Source organism: Penaeus vannamei, chromosome 8 (assembly GCF_042767895.1).
Source record: "Penaeus vannamei isolate JL-2024 chromosome 8, ASM4276789v1, whole genome shotgun sequence".
Classification (NCBI taxonomy): domain Eukaryota; kingdom Metazoa; phylum Arthropoda; class Malacostraca; order Decapoda; family Penaeidae; genus Penaeus; species Penaeus vannamei.
The window spans coordinates 12,213,100-12,231,466 of record NC_091556.1 but is presented as its reverse complement, the minus strand read 5'-3'; the positions used below and the strand labels follow the sequence as shown (position 1 = coordinate 12,231,466).

Below are 18,367 nucleotides of genomic sequence, written 5' to 3'. Positions count from 1 at the left end.
AGACTTTACTGAAAATCCTTGACTCTCCTTCCAGACACCCCCTCGAAACCCCCAGCAGCACTGAGCGGGTGCTGACAGTGGCCGCCCCTGTGGTAGAGAGAGGTGAGCACGCCTACATACCCACGAGGTGTCTGTGTTCGTCCGAGCCCGGAGTGGTGAGGGCTTTCAGCTGCTGCAGGAGCAACGGGTACTTGAGAATCCGCTGAATGGGCTTGATCAGGTAGGACTCTAAGGTCGCCGAGTGCTGCTGGCGCGGGTTGCGGGACGCTAGGAACTCCTGCAAGGCCTGATTGCCTTCACCTGCGGAGGGAAAGGGGAAGCTTTACACCGAGTGTCAAAGAAAATATTTTTAAATTATAATTTCATGAAGGGAAAATTACTACACAATGTCAGTGACAAGAAAAACAGTATACAAAAAACGCGCTATCATACGGCGAGACAATAGTTTCGAAATCCAGGCCCTGATATCGAAGCTTTTCTTCTTGAAAATATATTTTGTGTAACATTTTTAAAAATGTCTCTATACTACAAAACAATAATTGCTGAATCGCTATCAATAAAAAAAGACGCTCACATAAAAATTCCATTTACACTTTTGCCAAACTCCCCCTCCCCTTCCTAACGCCATAAATAATGCGGGCATCTTACCCGAGCGCTCACCTACCCCCTATTAGCATATCACCATCTACCTGAACCGAACGGACACTGTTAGATACCCATCGACAACTCATAATCCACTTTCCCCCCATCCGGCATTTTGCAGGTAGAGAGGACAGGGAACACTCCGGCTAAATGATAATCTCCAGGGGATGGGCAGCATGACCCCCTTGCCCCCACCCGTGTCTGTCCGCTGACCTAAATAGATTGCTAATGATGCTTCAGATTGAGATCGACGGGGAGGAAAGAATGGAGGGGGAGGGGCACGCACAGCATGGAGGGGAGAATGAAGGACTTGGTATCAAATAAAAACGCAAAGTAAGACAAGGACGAACTGTGATGTCGGATATTATAAGATGGGGGACAGGGTGGGTGGGGGGGAGGGAAAATAATGAGAGAGAGAGAGAGAGAGAGAGAGAGAGAGAGAGAGAGAGAGAGAGAGAGAGAGAGAGAGAGAGAGAGAGAGAGAGAGAGAGAGAGAGAGAGAGAGAGAGAGAGAGAGAGAGAAAGAGAGGGGGGAGGGGAGGGAGAGTTGCAGGTGGAGTAAATGAAACAAAAAGTTGGAACCTGCTTATGAATTCGAACGTGCTAACCTACAAAGGAAACAACGTGAGCGGACTGTTGCCTTCAGCCTGGCGTCTTACATACAACGAATTATCTATTATGTCATGACACTATTTCCAGCTTCTATCTAAAAATAAATTGCAGTCAAGACACACCAACCCGCCCCCCTAAAAAAAAAGAATAAATATATACATAATATAAACATATACAGATCCCCCATCCCACCCCGAAAAAAATCTAAGAACTCACATATGCTAATGATCATTTAAAACTGCGTCTGAGAGGGAAGGAGGGAGTGAGTGGGAAGGGAGAAATTGAAGGGAAAGAGGGAAGGCAGTGGGTAAAGCGAGATTAAAAATAATAGTAACAATAATCATAATACAAAAAAATAAATACAAAAATAATATTAGTACTAGTTATTGTGATAATAATATGATAACCCAGAGAAACAAATAAAAGTTATCATACAATCAACATCTTTCCTTCCCAAAAAGTATTTGCATCCCTGTTTTACGTAAGAAGGAATCTAATACGCAGTAAACGCTAACCGTCGCGGGTGGCATCCAGCGCATTTTGGTGCATGCTCTTTCTTCGATTTTAAAACCCTAAGTGTTTTTCAATGCCGCCGATACAATCCTCATATGTATGCGTTTCATTTTTTTTTTTAACTTGCGTTTGGAGCTTGCGTTCGTATACCCCCGGTGATGTCGCTACGGAAGATATTTCTTAAAAGGATTTCCGATTCAAACCTCCTCTTGCCCTGTACGCGAACGAAGAAACAGTCGCCCGCGTTTCCGAGACTCGCCGAAGGTCACTCCCGCTTGCAAGAGAATAATTAAAGCGCGATCGAATTGCCAAGAGAGCAGCGGCGCGTGACTAACGGGCGAAGACGCGTGCAGATTCTCTTTTGTTTCAATGACACGTGACCGTGCCTACGTGTGTGCGAATGCAAAAACGTTTAACCTTCAAAGGTCTCCAATGTACAAAAAGAGAAAGAGAAAAAAAAAATCTTCCGAGATTCTGGGAGATTCCTTACCGGGCTGCCCTTGAAACGTCACGGGATGGCAGCAAACAATAAATGCAGTGGCTTAAATGTCAAGCGCCGTGCTATAAAAAGAAGAATGCGCTTCTTGCCTGCGAACTACACGGCGAGACGAATTCTTGCAGATAACGACTTACGAAATAGAAGCTAAAATCCCTTAATAATTTACACAGAACACCCTAAGCACATTTCCGGGAAGCTGCACTCCGCCCCGTGCGTGCAATCGTCGCAATTACTCGGAAAAGAGACGACGACAAGCAGTGAAGTTTGCTCTGACGTCGACGGCTAATGGCAGGGTCCGGCGCTCAGTCTGGAACGGGTACTCTTCTCTTATTCAGTGGTCTTCCTTCACGAACGGATGATGCACAAGTATATTCTTAAATGTTGTAGAGAGGTTAATAAATGAAGGAATTACTGAGATAGAGAAAAAGCGTCACTAAAAAAAAAATCAGCACCGGAGAAAAAATAATAAGCGACTGCGCTGAAATTAGAAGAGTATCGGACGCCCTGCTTGCATTCATATTTCACAACTGCCATTCTATTCTCGCTTCTCCTCCCGCGCCTGTCCCCGTGCCATCCCGAAGCGAAATCAACACCGCAGCTGAGGCCCTCACACCCAGATCCTGAAGAGGAGAATTCTTGCCAGCGACATCAAACAGCTGGAATCACGTCGACGGGCGGCGCAAAACAACCAGGGACCCGTAATGAGAGAAGTGATGCGCGGCTTCCGCAACGCCGCCCGTCCCGTCGTTTACGGTGGGACATTCTGCTCTCCCCAAGGACGCGGTCGGCCTCGGCGTCAATATTAAAAAAATTTTCTGAAATCTTTGCAACGACGCTGACACCAAGTTCGCATCCGCCGGTAAATTCAATACGCGATCGCATTAATAATTTAAATTGGACAAATATTCGAACATTATTTGGAGACCTCTCTATGCGATGCGCTAACGATTGTGTATAATTGTTAGAGATTTTGTTTGTGTGTTTACAATCTATGCTTATAAAAGCGTGCGCGTCCCCATGGGTATTACCAAACGTCTTGTAGGCGTGGCTGGCACACTGCCCTCCCACCCCTCGTGCACGGACTATCACCTCACGTTCTTGCTGGTCATGTTCACCATCACACTTGTTCCTCGCCTTTCCATCTCTTGCCTCACAGCCTTTCGGCATCTTGCATTCGCTCGCTATCCCTCCTACCCCCCCCCCCCCATTTCCCGCGTCAGGTAGAGCCAACAAAAGATGAGACATTCAACTTCATGTATATGCAATAATCGCCAATCCTCCATCGCAGGTTCTATATCAACTTAACCCAATCACGTTTAAACTGTATATTTTTAAAACTATCTTTCGCCTTTTTTCCATTTTCAAATTATTATATAACTCCTTATTACTTTTCATTTAATAACCTTTCTTCGTCGATTCTTTTCCCTTGTTACTACCTTCCTCATACGGCCATCATCCCTTCTACATTCTCTTCGCTACTTACCCTTCCGTCCCTTTCAAAATGCCCCCCACCCTTCGACTCCCTTCTTCTCCCCCACCCTCCTCCTCTTTTTTCTTCTCCCCCACCCTCCCCCTCTTTTTTCTTCTCCTCCACCCCCTTCCTCTTCTTCCTCCGCTTCTCCCCTCGCCACCCACGACCCCACCTTCTCCCCCTCTCGCATGCCTTCCTCGTTACAAAGGGATACCGGGTGTAACAAAATATTAAAAAAGGATCGTAAGTGTTGGTTTGTCGAAGTCGGCCTTGACTTGGTCACGCTCCGTGATAACGCCCCCCGCCCCCTCCCCTGTCTCCCCCATGACCATTTGCTCGGACCACATTCAGCAATGCGCACTGCGTCGCCGACTTCCTACAACGGACTCGGCGCAAAACAAGCGGCGGAGCGTACTACGAGCCAGGGATACCCACGAGCCTGCTCTTCCGTGTGCCAGTTGCTGACGCGTTCATTTTCTTGCAAAATAAAAAATAGAGTTGCATCTCTCTAAACAGTGCGCATTCCCTTTCTGTATCAATGTTAGAGCAACCATATGCCATTGCACACGTGCGCTAGCAACAGGTGTCAGCTCGCATCATGGCTGTGTGGCACGCCTCGCTTCTCTCGCCAAAAGGCTTTCGGTTCCGCAAATATCAACGCGTCCAACCCGTCGAGTGTTTATCCGCGTGTTGCAAGACCTTGCCTGATTACCTTGATGCGCCTTTTGTTTACTTGTCTCCACGTGCGACCGCCCGCGTGCTGAGATTTCACCACACGCGCTGCTAACCAACACAGACTCTGACCACATCGCCTCGTCACGTCTCATCTCATTCATCTCACCTTTTCTCACAAACACGCATCTCTAATTCCAACAACACGCCTTTCTCACTGACCAAGCGCACGGAACGAGAAAGAAGAGTCACCGGATAAACACTGGAAGAATTAAGATATAAGGAATAAAAGAGAGAACTGTAGGAGGAAGGGCTGTGTGAAGAGTGAGTCGGGAGGACACAGGATGGCACACACAAGTTTCCCTCTAAAATAGAACAATGACAGTTCGCCGTCGCTTCAAAGTCATGACAGTTTTATTTATATTTTCATATAATTTTAAGATAATTCTAGAAGGTTAGACAAGAAAAGAAGATTACGCAACGTACAAAAAAAATGTGTGCATGTGAATAAATATACACACATACACACACACGTATGTATGTGTACCTGCACTTCTATGGGCACAAACACAACACTCAAATACACCTACTCGCACGCCCTCCCAGCAACATCTCATTAAAGGTTCAATAGTTCTTTAGACGAGACAGGAAGAGCGGCCGCCCGAAACGTAATTAATCCCGAGACCCGCTTCCAAGCTTGCAGCGGGCATGTCCCAACACTAGTCCTGTCGGCGGCCACGTCGCCCTCGGGACTCGCCTGCCCTGACCCTCGCCCTCACCCTCACCGTCGCCCTTTGTTTCTCTAATATTTATTCGCTTCTCGTTCAGAGAGCTTTTCAGTTTACAAATCCTGTTTTCTTTTATATCCTTTTTGATATAAAATGTATTTTAATGAATTGACATCTGTATCTATCTACATATCTATCAGTCTGAAACGCATTTTTCTTCCCTTCTCTCATCTCTCCTCTTATCGCCGTTCTTCATGGCTGTTGCTTCAGCTGCAGCCGGTCTGAAGTGGCTCATCTGCCGATTGCTTTCACTTTCAGTTTTCTGCACCTGACCTTATTTCTCAGATCGCCTGAATCGCATTTTCATCCAGAAATTCAAACCTTTTTGATCAGAAAAATGATGTTAAGACAGAACGGACTTGGGTTAGAGAAAGGGAAGGGAAAGGACGAGGTGGATTAGAGGAATGGGAATGCAAGGGTGAGTTTTCGTCTCCGAGCGCAGGACAATTTCCTGTCCCTTCCCCAGCGCCATCTGTAATCGCAGCGGCGAAGTATCCGCTGTCGCCGAGTTCCCCTCAGGCAAGAACTCGCCAGGGTCGCCAGCGGGACGGTGTGAGGGGGAAGGGATGCCCGCTCCCGTAGTAAGCCTTGCGTGGCTCTCCCAGCTCTACACGGAGGCCTGGAGGGAGCGTCAGGATGGCCCACCAGGTCCCCGGGTGCCGTTAGGAGCAGCGATCTCCGAGATGGAAAGAGATGCAGCCTTGTCTCTACCTCCGTCGGGGGGGGGGGGGGGCGACATTAGTAACGCCTGTTTGCACCTGGAGACTGTAACTCCCTACCTGCGCTTCCCCGGGGACGCGAGGCCCATCTCGACACTCCGTTACCTGCCCTCTAATGATCACTGATGCACACCACCGACGCTTAGCCATCAAAACGGTCCCTTTCATCGCCTTAAACCTCACCACGACACGAAATCTTTTTCGTAATAATCAACAAGACTGTAAATACGAAGGCATTGAAAAAGAATAAAAAATACAGGTAGAAAAGTCGTCTGAAAACTGATACAGCGGCAACAGACTCTCACAAAATGTCTCCCTCTCACAGCTGGAGGTACTGAAACTAAGCTCTACAACACAGAGCTTGCCGGGCGTTAACAAGGGAGAGGGACGCCCGAAGAGGGAAGAGATGGGGGAAGGAGAAGGGAGGACAGCCACCCTAGGGAAAGGGGCGGGGAAGGGGGAGTTACCCTGCAGCAGAGAATGCGGTAGAGGCCCACTAACTCGGGGAGAGGATAGGGAAGAGGGTGACATTCCTCCTTGACGGCGACAGGGGAAGGCGAAAGGGTAATATCCAGCCAGGGGGAAAGGAAGGGGGTAGAGGGAGGGGAGACAGCCATACTTGGAGTGGGGAAAGGGTGACAGCTACACAGCGGGAGGGGAACACTAGTGCAGGACACGCATTGGCGGCGCCGGACAAGGATGCAGCCGAACCACCAAGCAATAAATCAAATCCCTATAATCATCCCTACTAAAGCCGAACATGTAAATGTCATACTTCCCGTAAATCCCTCGCAACTCTCAGTTGGACCGAGTCGAGGGAGTTGGAAGAGTGGAAGAGTAGCAGAAGGAGAAGGATTGAGAGGAGGAAGAAGGGGGGAGGAGGCCTAAGAGGAGGAGCAAGAGAGGAAGAAGAGGCCTACGATGAGGAGCAAGAGAGGAAGAAGAGGCCTAAGAGGAGGAGGAAGGAGGCCTAGGAAGAGACCTAAGAAGAGGAGGAAGAGAGGAAGAAGAGACCTAAGAGGAGGAAGGATAAGAAGAGGAGGCATAGGAGAAGGAATAGAGGAAGAGAAGGCATAAGAAGAAAGAAAGAGGAGAAATGAGAGGAAGCGAGAGCCGGGCCTGGGGATCCCCCACAGCGGCGCGGGGGGTGCTGCGGTAGGTTCGGGCCGCGCAGATAAATTACAAGTGTCCCTGCCCAAATACGAAATATAAAAACGGCGCAGAAGGGTGACGCCCTTCTAAAAAGGGGTTAACTGTTTATGCAAATTAGAGAAGGACACCGAGGCAAAAATGATCCTGCCTCCTCAAGATAATCTCATCGCGGCGATCCTCACTAATCTCTGCAACTTGCAATCGGGATTAACACGCTATTCATCTTAATATGAGAGTTATGAATGGGTGCCCCGGGGATGCCGATGCTAGATGTGCACGCATGGAAACGAAGACAATTACTACAGTTTTTGTGTTGCATACGAAGCATCAGCTGAAAAACTACAAGGAAGTAAGAGAGAAGAAAAAAGTGTGCATGAACAAGGGAGAGCGAGAGATAAAAAAGTGTGTGTGTGTGTGTGTGTGTGTGTGTGTGTGTGTGTGTGTGTGTGTGTGTGTGTGTGTGTGTGTGTGTGTGTGTGTGTGTGTGTTTGTGTGTGTTTGTGTGTGTGCGCGCGCGCGTCCGTGCGAGTGTAGGGAGCGGCAGGGGAGTGAGAAAGAGTTTAAGTATGTACCCAAGAGTACACAATGTGCGTTTATATCGGGTTTACTATAGCTCAACCCAGCTATGCACGTTCCTCGAACGAAGCGATTTAGTGTGTGTAAATTCACTGTTCTAATCGGTTCACGTCGAGGAGTATTCGGCAGACGGGCTTAAAAAGGGGGCAAATGCCCTACAATGGGGCATCCCGGCTCCCGTCAGCTGCTTCCCCTCCCCCTCTTCCCCCTGGCAGCCCCTTCCTCTTCCATCTCATCGGCCATCAACGCCTTTCGCCTCTCACGCCCGCACTGAAGCCTAATCACGCCCCTTCATCGCCTCTGCCTCACCTGTCTCTCGCCGTCGCCACCTTCTCCCTCCTTGCGAGCGCATCTGCCGTTCTCTCCTCCCAGCCATTCATTCCCCTTCATCTCCTTCTCTTTTTCGCTCTTTCTCTTTCACTTTCACCGTCAACAGCCTTATTGCGGCGATATAAGCCATTATCTTACCACAATGAAGACCCCATCATCGCCATTGAAGTACTATAATGATTACCTTTTTATCTTCAACTAAAAAGTCCTCATCATCGCTAAATCATCATTACGCCATTCGTTGACCTCACAAAAAAGAATGAAAGAAAGAAAAAAAAAGAAAAGAAAAGAAAAAAAAAAGAAAAAAAAAACGTTTAATTATCCCTGTCGAGGAAGCAATACTTTCGTCCATAATTTTGTTTGTTTGTCACGCAGGATTACGCGAAAGGTACTGACAGTGATGAGATTTTATGGGTGGGTTGGCCATGACCCAGGGGCCAGCGTATTAGACATGGGTGAGATCCGATCAGCACCTAGATCCAAGATGATTGAAAGGGATTCGTCGGCGATGTGAACTGTCATAGAAAACGGATCTACCCGCTAGAGAAGGTTCATGAATTTTAATCTTTTGTGGTAAATTTATGAATATGAAAGCAGGATTTTTCTTTAATCACCATCTTTCTTCTCTTATAAACAGACGTGACACAATCTTTATGACTCGAGGAGATTTGCGCTCTCAGCGATTTCCAATTAAAGTATGCGATACAATCAGAAAAAAAAACATACTGTCGCTGGATCCCCACCGACGGACGCCACGAGACACGCGCTGAAAGCCTCGTTAAGAGCCTACACGGAGTCAAATACGGTGACTGGCGGCGGCGACGGCGTGAGCGATTATGCAAATCACTCTACTCGATAATCGTTTCGCAATTAATTTCCGATCCTCCGAGCCTGTTCCCTAAATCCGATTCGTTTCCCCCTTCCGTCGTTATCCCTACAGGTAGCGCCGTCGGGGAAAAGTTTTTAGGACACTGAAGTCACAAAAGATACATGCACAAAATCATGCTGCCATGTCAGGCGTGTTCTCGCGTAGTTTTACCAATGTATGCAAATCGTCTTGAATTGAAAGCGAGAGAAAAAGACCGAAAAGTTAGCGCGAAGACAAAGACGAAAGATTCAGGTCGCTGGACTAAATTTCCATTTTACGACACCATCAACGAAAAATAAAATCAAATTACACGGAAATCCCTGCAAACTTTGTACGTTCCCAACACAAAACGATATCCACACATGCGACATTGTATCGAATATATGCATTATATTTCCTTGAAGTATATTTTTAAAAAATGTGTCGGGAGTGTAGCAAACAGTAATATTGACAGCATAGTGAAATATAGACTACAAAATATACTCACACTAAATTCCTTGTCAGTGAAATAATTACCACGCACAAAATTCCTGCAACAGTTACCGAGACCCATTTCTTTCACATACAACTCTGATGCAATATTACCGCCATACCAAACGGGAGCCGTGGGAAGGCCCGTCAACCCGCCGGGCGAGCGTTATGGGAAATGCCTCACTGATAGCACGTGCCGCCCGGAAGTCGCTGGCCCATCGCACGCATCACCCTGATGCCTTGATAACGTAGGTAAATCAATATCGGCGGACGGTTACTCTCGCGGACATGCTGTCATCCCCGGGGACTCTGCGGCCGCGTCCAGCACCTGCCGCGCACTTAATTACACTCATGAGCGAAGCGGCCTTGGCGGCAGAGTGCGTGAGGACGACTCGGCGGGTCTTGGCGACTGTCATGGTTCGGGGTGAGCATTCCCGCCTTTCCGCGCGCTCCTTTCACCTTTCATCTCAGTCTATCTGTCTGTCTGTGTCTGTCTCTCTCTATTCCCTTTCCTCCCTGTCTCTCTTTCTCTCTCTCTGATTTCCTTTCCGTCTCTGCGCTCCCGCCAAGCCGTCACGCATTTGTAAGTAAATAAAAATCTACCGAATTGCTCAACACTCGTTAAAAAGCATTAGCAATAGTTTCCCATCACGCGTGTTATTGTTTACCCTTGAGGAAGACACGCAAGAAACAGAGGGGAGGAGGGGGAGAGGGAGAAGGAGAGGTGGGGGCAGAGGGAGGAGAGGTAGGGGAGGCGAAGGGCGTGTGAGGGGAACAAGAGAGTAAAGAAGGGAATAAAGGACTAAAGGGCGTAGGGAGACATTCCCCTTGCCAATCTCAAAGGAAGACAAAAAAAAATCTGCCTCAAAACAATGCGAGAAGAAAGTACACTGGAAAGGTTATTTACATCTCCCTTCTCCTTCTCTAGCATATTTGGTCAAGAGCCAACACCCTTTGTCACTGGCCGAGGGGGAGAGGGGGGAGGTGGACTGGTGGGGAGAGGAGGGGGGGGGAGAGGAACAAGGCAGAGGATGGGATGGATATGAAAGGGTACGGAGGGGTGAAGTAGGAGAAAAGGTAAGGAGAAAAGGAGGGAGAAAAGGGGACAAGGGAAAAAGAGAAGGTGGGGAGGAGCAAGGAGGGGAAGAGGAGAGAAGGCAAGAGGAAAGGGGGTGGAGCAAGAATGACTTCTCAGATAATTAGCTCCGGAGACCCATTACCGTGCCTCCTCCCCCTCATAAACCCACTCCCACCAATACCCATCACCTCATTAGCTGATAGCAATCTCCCCTCCTCACGCTAAATAAAAAGAGAAAAAAAGGATAAACATCAGAAACTTTTACACAGCGAGTGCCCATGTGCCCAGGAATGAACCCGGCTCGTGTCCTAGTGTCCCTCCCGTGGTCACCCCGGACCAGGGAACGGCCATCTGGTGTCATAAGGAGGGTTACAGGATGTTGGGCCTTGTTTCCGCGCTGTCCCAGGATACAGGGTCTCCCCGCTGCCAATCAGGCGTGTCACCGCCGATAACACCGCACGCAGGCCTAATCATGGAAAATATCCGTGGTCTCCTTCCTCCTATTTACATAACATCTCCATAGTTTATGAACATGTGGAAAACTAACTGAAATGGTAACATTGACTAAAGTGCCGAGTCAGCCATTACTAATTGCCGGGAAACCACTTCAAATTCTCTTGTAAAATTCTCGACTTGTAAACCTGCATAGTCATGCATACTCTCCGCGTATCCTAAGGGGTATTTATCATGTTCATAGAGGAAGAGGAAAAGGAAGAGGAAGAGAAAATGGAAGGAGGAAGAGGAAGAGGAAGAGGAAGAGGAAGAGGATGAGGAGGAAGAAGAAGAGAAGGAGGAAGAAAAAGAAGAGAAGGAGGAAGAAGAAGAAGAGGAGGGTTGGATAATAAGGATATGATTGGGGGAGAGGAAGTGAGTGTGGGAAAGATATGGAGGGAATGATCAAGATAATGATAGTAACAATAATAATAATAATAATAACAACAGCAAAACAACATCAACAATAATAACAACATATTACCAGCAATAATAATAATAATAATAATAATAATAATAATAATAATAAAAATAATAATAATAATAATAATAATAATAATAATAATAGTAACAATAACAATAATAATATGAACAATAACAAAAGCAATGTATAAAAACGAGTTTATAATGTCACATATGCATATATACAATGTACAATTGGGAATACATAGCAGGAAATAAGAAGAGGATGGAGGAGAGGAGAGGGGGGAGGGACGGGATTAAGGGATGGAAGGTAAACGCAAGAAAGACAGTGATGAAGGGAGGGAAAGGAAAGAAAGAGCGTGAAAGGAGGAGAGAAAGAAAAGAAAAGAATAAAAGAAAATAGAGAGTAAGGGAGGGAGAAGAGGGAAGTTATTAAGGATTGTGGGGTAAAACGAAACCAGGAGAGGGAGAGGGAGGGAGAGGGAGGGAGGGAGGGAGAGGGCGGGAGGGAGGGGGGGAGAGGGAGGGAGGGAGAGAGAGGGAGGGAGGGAGGGAGAGAGAGGGAGGGAGGGAGAGAGAGACAGAGAGAGAGAGAGAGAGAGAGAGAGAGAGAGAGAGAGAGAGAGAGAGAGAGAGAGAGAGAGAGAGAGAGAGAGAGGAGAGGGCGAGAGAGAGAGAGCGAGAGAGAGAGAGAGAGCGAGAGAGAGAGAGAGAGGAGAGAGCGAGAGAGAGAGAGAGAGAGAGAGAAAGAGAGAGAAAGAGAGAGAGAAAGAGAGAGAGAAAGAGAGAGAGAGTCTACCCTCCACCTTCCACGCGCTGCCATTCATAATCGGGTCACGGCATTCTAGCTTCCATGAATGAGGTGTGCGCGAGAGAGTAGGCTGAGACACTCGCGAGGAGGGACAAGTTCCGGTCACTAATAATCTAAAGGAAGACTCGCCCTTCCTGTCCTTTTGAATTAGGAGGAAAAATTGGTACTCGACCTAAGAACAAACAAACGGACAAACGTCTTTGATCTCCCTTTGCGTAAAGAAAACGTTGAAAGGTTCCGAGGTTTAACAAAAGTGTCTACATCCCCCTCCCTCCCCAAGGTACAATTGTACCCGGACTGCAATCACTTCCACTCAGACAACATTCACTCCGAGTCATTTCGTGGAAGCGGGTCTCCTTTGTATGGCAAAAGTTGGGGGAAAAGGAGACCCCACGCGGAGCCTTTTCTTCGTCGCCTTCCCTTCTGCTGCCTCCTACATGCTGGTCCTCCATCGCTATCAAACACCTGGCTGCATGTAGCTCTCCATCTTGCTGATAACGTTATCAAGATAAAGCCCATTGTTCTTTGCATACGCATAATCTGAACGAAGTATCCGGCCTGCCACACACACTCAAGGCCGCCCCGCCCCTCTCATACACAACAAACAGGCGCCCTTTTGTTTGACAGAGCGACGAATCGTTTCGCAATGTGACTGATGAGTGTAATAATGGCTAAAGCTGTCCGCGCCGTGACGGGGACGCGCCCGAGCGAGGCGGAGGATTCATTGATGGGGCCTTCCCGGTGTGGCAACGACGACGCCCCGCTCTCGAAAAGGGACTTTCTCGCCTCGCTGCAACACGACGTCTACCAAATTCAATTAACTCTTTTCATGTGAAGATTTTAATTAGATACGTATGGAAATTACCTGCTAAATAAAGACACGAATAAGCAGTAGCTAAAAAAAGAACGACATGATATATGAACGATCCGTAAGCAAAACACACTCCCTCCCTTCCCTTGCCGAAAGGTGGAGTGCGTGCCAACGTAAATGCCCTTCCTTAGCTAACCTACAGCCTAAATAAATATGAGACACGGGTACATGACTTTGGTGTTGCCGCCCACCGACTCCGCGAAATACTGCAAGGGCGGCCGTGAACAGCCTTGGACGGGCGGAGGCGACCCGACACGCCCATAGGTAGGGGCGTTTTGCCTCAGAAATACGAGGTCTTTCGATTTTTTTTTGCGATTAGCATAATGATAACTAGAGGTTTACATTTCCTTTCCCGTACTTAAAGGTAAGTGCGCGCGGCGAGAGATAGATAGATAGATACATGATAGATAGAAAGAGATGGACAGGGATGGATAGATAGAAAGAGATAGATAGGGATGGATAGATAGAAAGAGATAGATAGATATAGATATATAGAGATAGATAGGGATAGATAGATAAAGATATATAGATAGATAGATAGAGAGAGAGAGAGAAAGAGAAAGAGAGAATGTTCATAACTGAACTTCAGCGTGAACACCCAAACGTAAAGAGTTCAATCGCATTAAAACCACGCCCCAAAAGATCAAGCCATAACTCCTCCAAGGACAAAGAATTATGCAACCCTTTATTTCTTTGTGGATCGTCCTCCTCATCACATTAAGTCGTAAGACCCTTAAGTCAACCAATATCATTCCAACCCAAAAACCTAAACCAAAACGAAGATTAAAGTCTTAAAAATGACAAGAAGCAATAAAGAAAACGCCAAAGCTGTACTTACTAGGATGTAGGACTTTTTGAGCTTTGGAGTGGGAGGCGCAGAAGGAGCTATACAACTTGAACTGGCTGGCATAGTAGAGGAAAGCACTGCCAATGGAGAACAGCACATTCTGTCGGGGAAAGGAGACAATGGAAGGCATTAAGCAAATCAACAATAAAATGGCACGCATGGAAAGCCTAAAACGCGTGACAAGTGCAACAGCGTCTGAGACAAAGAGAGGAATGACGCTGCAGGTGCACACAGTCACTGTACGCGGTCTGTACTGTACAGCCCAGTGAGCACACCACAGCTTCACCTCGCTTGTCTCAAAAAATGAAGGTGTACTTTCAACGGATTGTATCAGGGTGTAAATTCGCATTCCATCCGAGTCTTTGAGAAAATGGAAGTCAAACTTTACGAGAGCAAAAAACTCTTCAGGTTTGCAAAAATCTTCAAAGCGCTAGGGCAGGAAATGTTGAAACATGTGATGAAAGCATTAATGAATGAATTAAGACAAATTAATCTACATATAGATACAAATATCCTTAGACATTACAATAAATATGCAGTTATGCAAATATAAAAATCCTAAGCTCTTATGATAAATAAATGAATATATACAAAATATCCGTAGACCTCAAGTCCTTGTGAAGGTATGATTATCCTACTGCATGTTCACGATGAAAGTCTGTTCTTCGTCTTTAAATAACATCATGAACCGAAAACATATCTTTTGTTTTGAATTTACTGGGATTTCACTTGAAATTTTAAAAAATGGGAAAAAAACGAGTACAAAATGTAAACTGAAAATTCAGTGAAGTGGCGGTTCACACTCTTGATAACAATCATTCCAGAGCATGAAACTGAGTTACGTCCGATCATTCTTGGATATAATCTTCAGTTACTGCAGCCAGATGTTGCTTTACAAACGTAGCTTTATAAATATAAACAATGATTGTTGAATATCTGATACATGAGATCATATTTTTTTCATAAAACTGATGATGGCAAAAAATTGAAAATGCTGGTTTAGCGCAAACAACAATAAAACCTGGACATGAAAGAACCAGCTCTCAAAGGTCCAAAAGTTAGAACGGAACAAAACAAAGAGTTCGGCCTTTCAGTCCTGCACACTGGAGCCGCGGTTCATATTCGCGTGTAAACTCGCCGAACAAAGTCCAGCGCGTGGCCGACGGAACAAGCAAGCGCTGGCGTGCGGTTCCCCGAGACAAAGAACGCGCACTCCGACAAAACCGCCATCAGAGCGAAACGCAAACGGCGGCGACACTGCACCGTGACTCACCTTAAACTCGTAGGGCTGGTCGAACTTGGAGAAGCCGGGCTCCATGTCGAGCGCCTCCTGAAGGGCCTGCAGGAACAGCCTCTGGAAGGCCACGATCTCCCGGATGTTGCCGAAGAGCGCATTGACTTCGGCCGAACTCAGGAACGATGCACTCTTCAGGGGCTCCAGGTAATTCTCCAAGAGGTTGTTCAGGTGCTGCAACGGGACACAGGGAGAGATGATGCAGGGCCTTCGCCTAGATAACAGAGGTGGATGATGATGGTGGGAATAATGATGATGATGATGATGATATTTACGATAATGACTAAACTATAAAGTGTCAAAAACGTGTGAGCGATAAATACCCTTTGAATGTCTTTAGCACGGGAGTTATACTCAATTATTCTCCCGATTTAGATGTAACATGGGAATAGTATATACGAGCCATATAACATACATAGTGTAATAGTTAAAGAGACCATCTTATAAATGGTATACAACACAATAAAGAACACTATACACAAAAGGCAAGAAGGCTATTCTAGTCACAGAAAAATCTAAATGAATATTTGAAGACAGGCAAGTTAAAGCATGAAGAACACAATGTATGGTTGGAGCAACAAAATGGCCGCAGGCTGTACGTGTCGGAGACGAGTCGCATGCAATATCACGTCCAACCGATACAATATGGATTATGCATTCCTGATTCGATTGATGATTATCTAGAAAGCGACGCCAGTGATTTTATGGATACAACGAACGGTCCTTAACTGGCCAAGACCTGGTTTTAACGCATGCACCGGGTACACTGCAGCTGAAGAAAAGGTCGTACACAGAACGCACCCCCTATGGATGTTCCACTTTTCCAAACCTTCAGCTGACACATAAGGAAATGTGTTAGACGGATTATTTCCCCCGAGATCCCCGTTTCCGTTTACAAGAGACTGAAAACAACTCGCTGTTTTTTTGCCATCCTACACACTCACTAAAACACACAGACACACACACGACGGAACTTAATCGTATACAACAGCAAGGCCTTAGGAAGGATCGTACAAGATCGAGGCCACGGAGAGGGAGAGGGAGAGAGGGAGAGAGGGAGTGGGAGAGGGAGAGAGGGAGTGGAAGTGGAAGAGGGAGAGGGAGAGGGAGGGAGGAGGGAGAGGGAGGAGAGAGGGAGAGAGGGAGGAGAGGGAGGAGGAGAGAGGAAGGAAGAGGGAGAGAGAGAGAGAGAGAGAGAGAGAGAGAGAGAGAGAGAGAGAGAGAGAGAGAGAGAGAGAGAGAGAGAGAGGAGAGAGAGAGAGAGAGGGAGCGGGAGGAGGGGGAGGGAAAGAGAGAGAGGAGAGAGAGAGAGAGAGAGAGAGAGAGAGAGAGAGAGAGAGAGAGAGAGAGAGAGAGAGAGAGAGAGAGAGAGAGAGAGAGAGAGAGAGAGAGAGAGCGAAACCGCTTGCTTAGGGGCGCTCGCCGTCCCACCGGTCTTGACCCCCGATCGAAAATGCAAGTCCCACTCTCGCTTCTTGCCGAGACCCTCGCAAGGTTGGCCATCAAGACCGTGCCCTCAAGTGAGCATATTTACAAGGGCGCGCGCGTAAGTTTCCTTTTAATTGCTCGAACAATTGTTGCTGTTTTTTTTTTCAAAATGTGGAAGCATTTCGCTCTTCCTCTGCTCATCGTTCACCTTGCCGCTGATTCTTACTGCCATTACCTCGTGCCAGGGAAACTCTCTCCCAACCTCTATTCTCAACTTCCTGTAATCAATGCCTAGTTTTTCAATTTCAAGGTCTATTGATACGCAAGAACGTTTCATAAAATTAAAAGTCAACTATAATGGCTCTTGACTTTCCGCTCTATGAACTATTTTACAAGCGGCATATCTATTTCCTTAGTGGTACAGGGTCAGGTCATATCACTACGTATGCGCATTCAATTCATGTTTACTTACATTCAAGCGTAGACACAAACATTATGCATAGAGAATAACCAACAGCTTTGACACGATATATATAGAATAAAATATTAAATCTACTAACTACAGCGAAGAGAACAATAACCGTATCTTTCGACACCCTCAGAACCCACGACCAGAAAAAATGCTCTTAGAAAGGGAAAAGCAAGAATACATTAACCTCGCTACACAACCGGCTCGGCGAAGGAAAATGGAGGCGGAAATATCGCACAAAAAAAGACCAGTACGGTGAGGTTCTCACGCGAAGAAACTCGCTAATGTAAACACACGAGAAGAGAGCACGGTATCTGTTCAAGTCATAGCTAGATATTCTTGGTCTCCCCCATTTCCTTGGTTTACCGTATGTTTCGCTCCTCCCCTTCGCCATTTGTCACACTTAAAGACATCCGAAACAGGTCAAATCGTTGTCCGGAATGTACCGTCTCAGGTTACCGGAGCCAGGTCACATTAGGGCAGGCGGGCGCACAAAGAAAGCAGACAGGCGTCCTGTTATTTATCCACACACAACAGGGAATGCTATGCCCGTTTAACTCTGCCTTCCTTTCGGGTGATTCATTCCGAGGGTTTCCTTTCCCTTGTGGCAGAAGGGCTGGGAGATGGGGAGTGGTTTCCGTTACTAGGTTTCGCGGGCAACGTTTCATTAAGAGATGGCCAGGGGAAAGTGATGCTCAAAGAGATGTAAAACGAAAGATAAATAATTTATGAAAGAGCTTTTGGCAACTTGAGCTAAGTACAACTAGTAATTTGGCAATAAATGTCTAAACCAGATCGACAAATGATTTAGTTTTAATTAAAAACGAGAGCTTTTATTTAACCAGACTTCAAAAAAATCAAATCCAAAATTAAGATTCCTTTCGGACTGTCTGATGTGGTGTCCAGACAAGGCTTTGCATGAGGGAATATTTGCATGACAAATACCCGAGCTTTACTCCGGTGATAAGCTGACTTTTGAAGTGCTCTTTACGATACCACACCTCTATCGATTCCTTTTGTTAATCGTACACTTTCCCCCTTAATTCAATCATAAAATTACACAAGATCCCAGCCTTTCCATGGGCTTTCTAGGTGAAAATGCAGTTCCAAATGATTGACTGTATGACTGTTAGCAGGAACGTTCCATAATAAAGTCACGGCTACAGTTGCCTCACCGCGCCGCCGTCAGCCGACAGTCATCTCACTCTCTCCATAATCCCTCGATTTTATCCGCATCAGTAATTAGATAGTGTCACACTAATAATTTCATATTCATGCGTGCACATATGTATATAAACTGTACATTCATACATGTGTGCTCTTGTGAGTGAGTGTGCGTGA

General features: G+C 46.6%; 1 protein-coding gene across 2 annotated transcripts in view; it reads right to left on the bottom strand.

The window, feature by feature from the left end:
• Positions 1-120: 120 nt before the first annotated feature.
• sif (still life) overlaps positions 121-18,367 on the bottom strand; it is a gene marked incomplete at its 3' end in the record, with an annotated part of 557,800 nt that continues 539,553 nt past the window's right edge. For both annotated transcript variants that reach the window (XM_070124351.1, XM_070124352.1), the window contains 3 exon segments: positions 121-300; positions 13,827-13,935; positions 15,109-15,303. In XM_070124351.1, the coding sequence (XP_069980452.1) occupies positions 121-300; positions 13,827-13,935; positions 15,109-15,303 (484 nt within the window).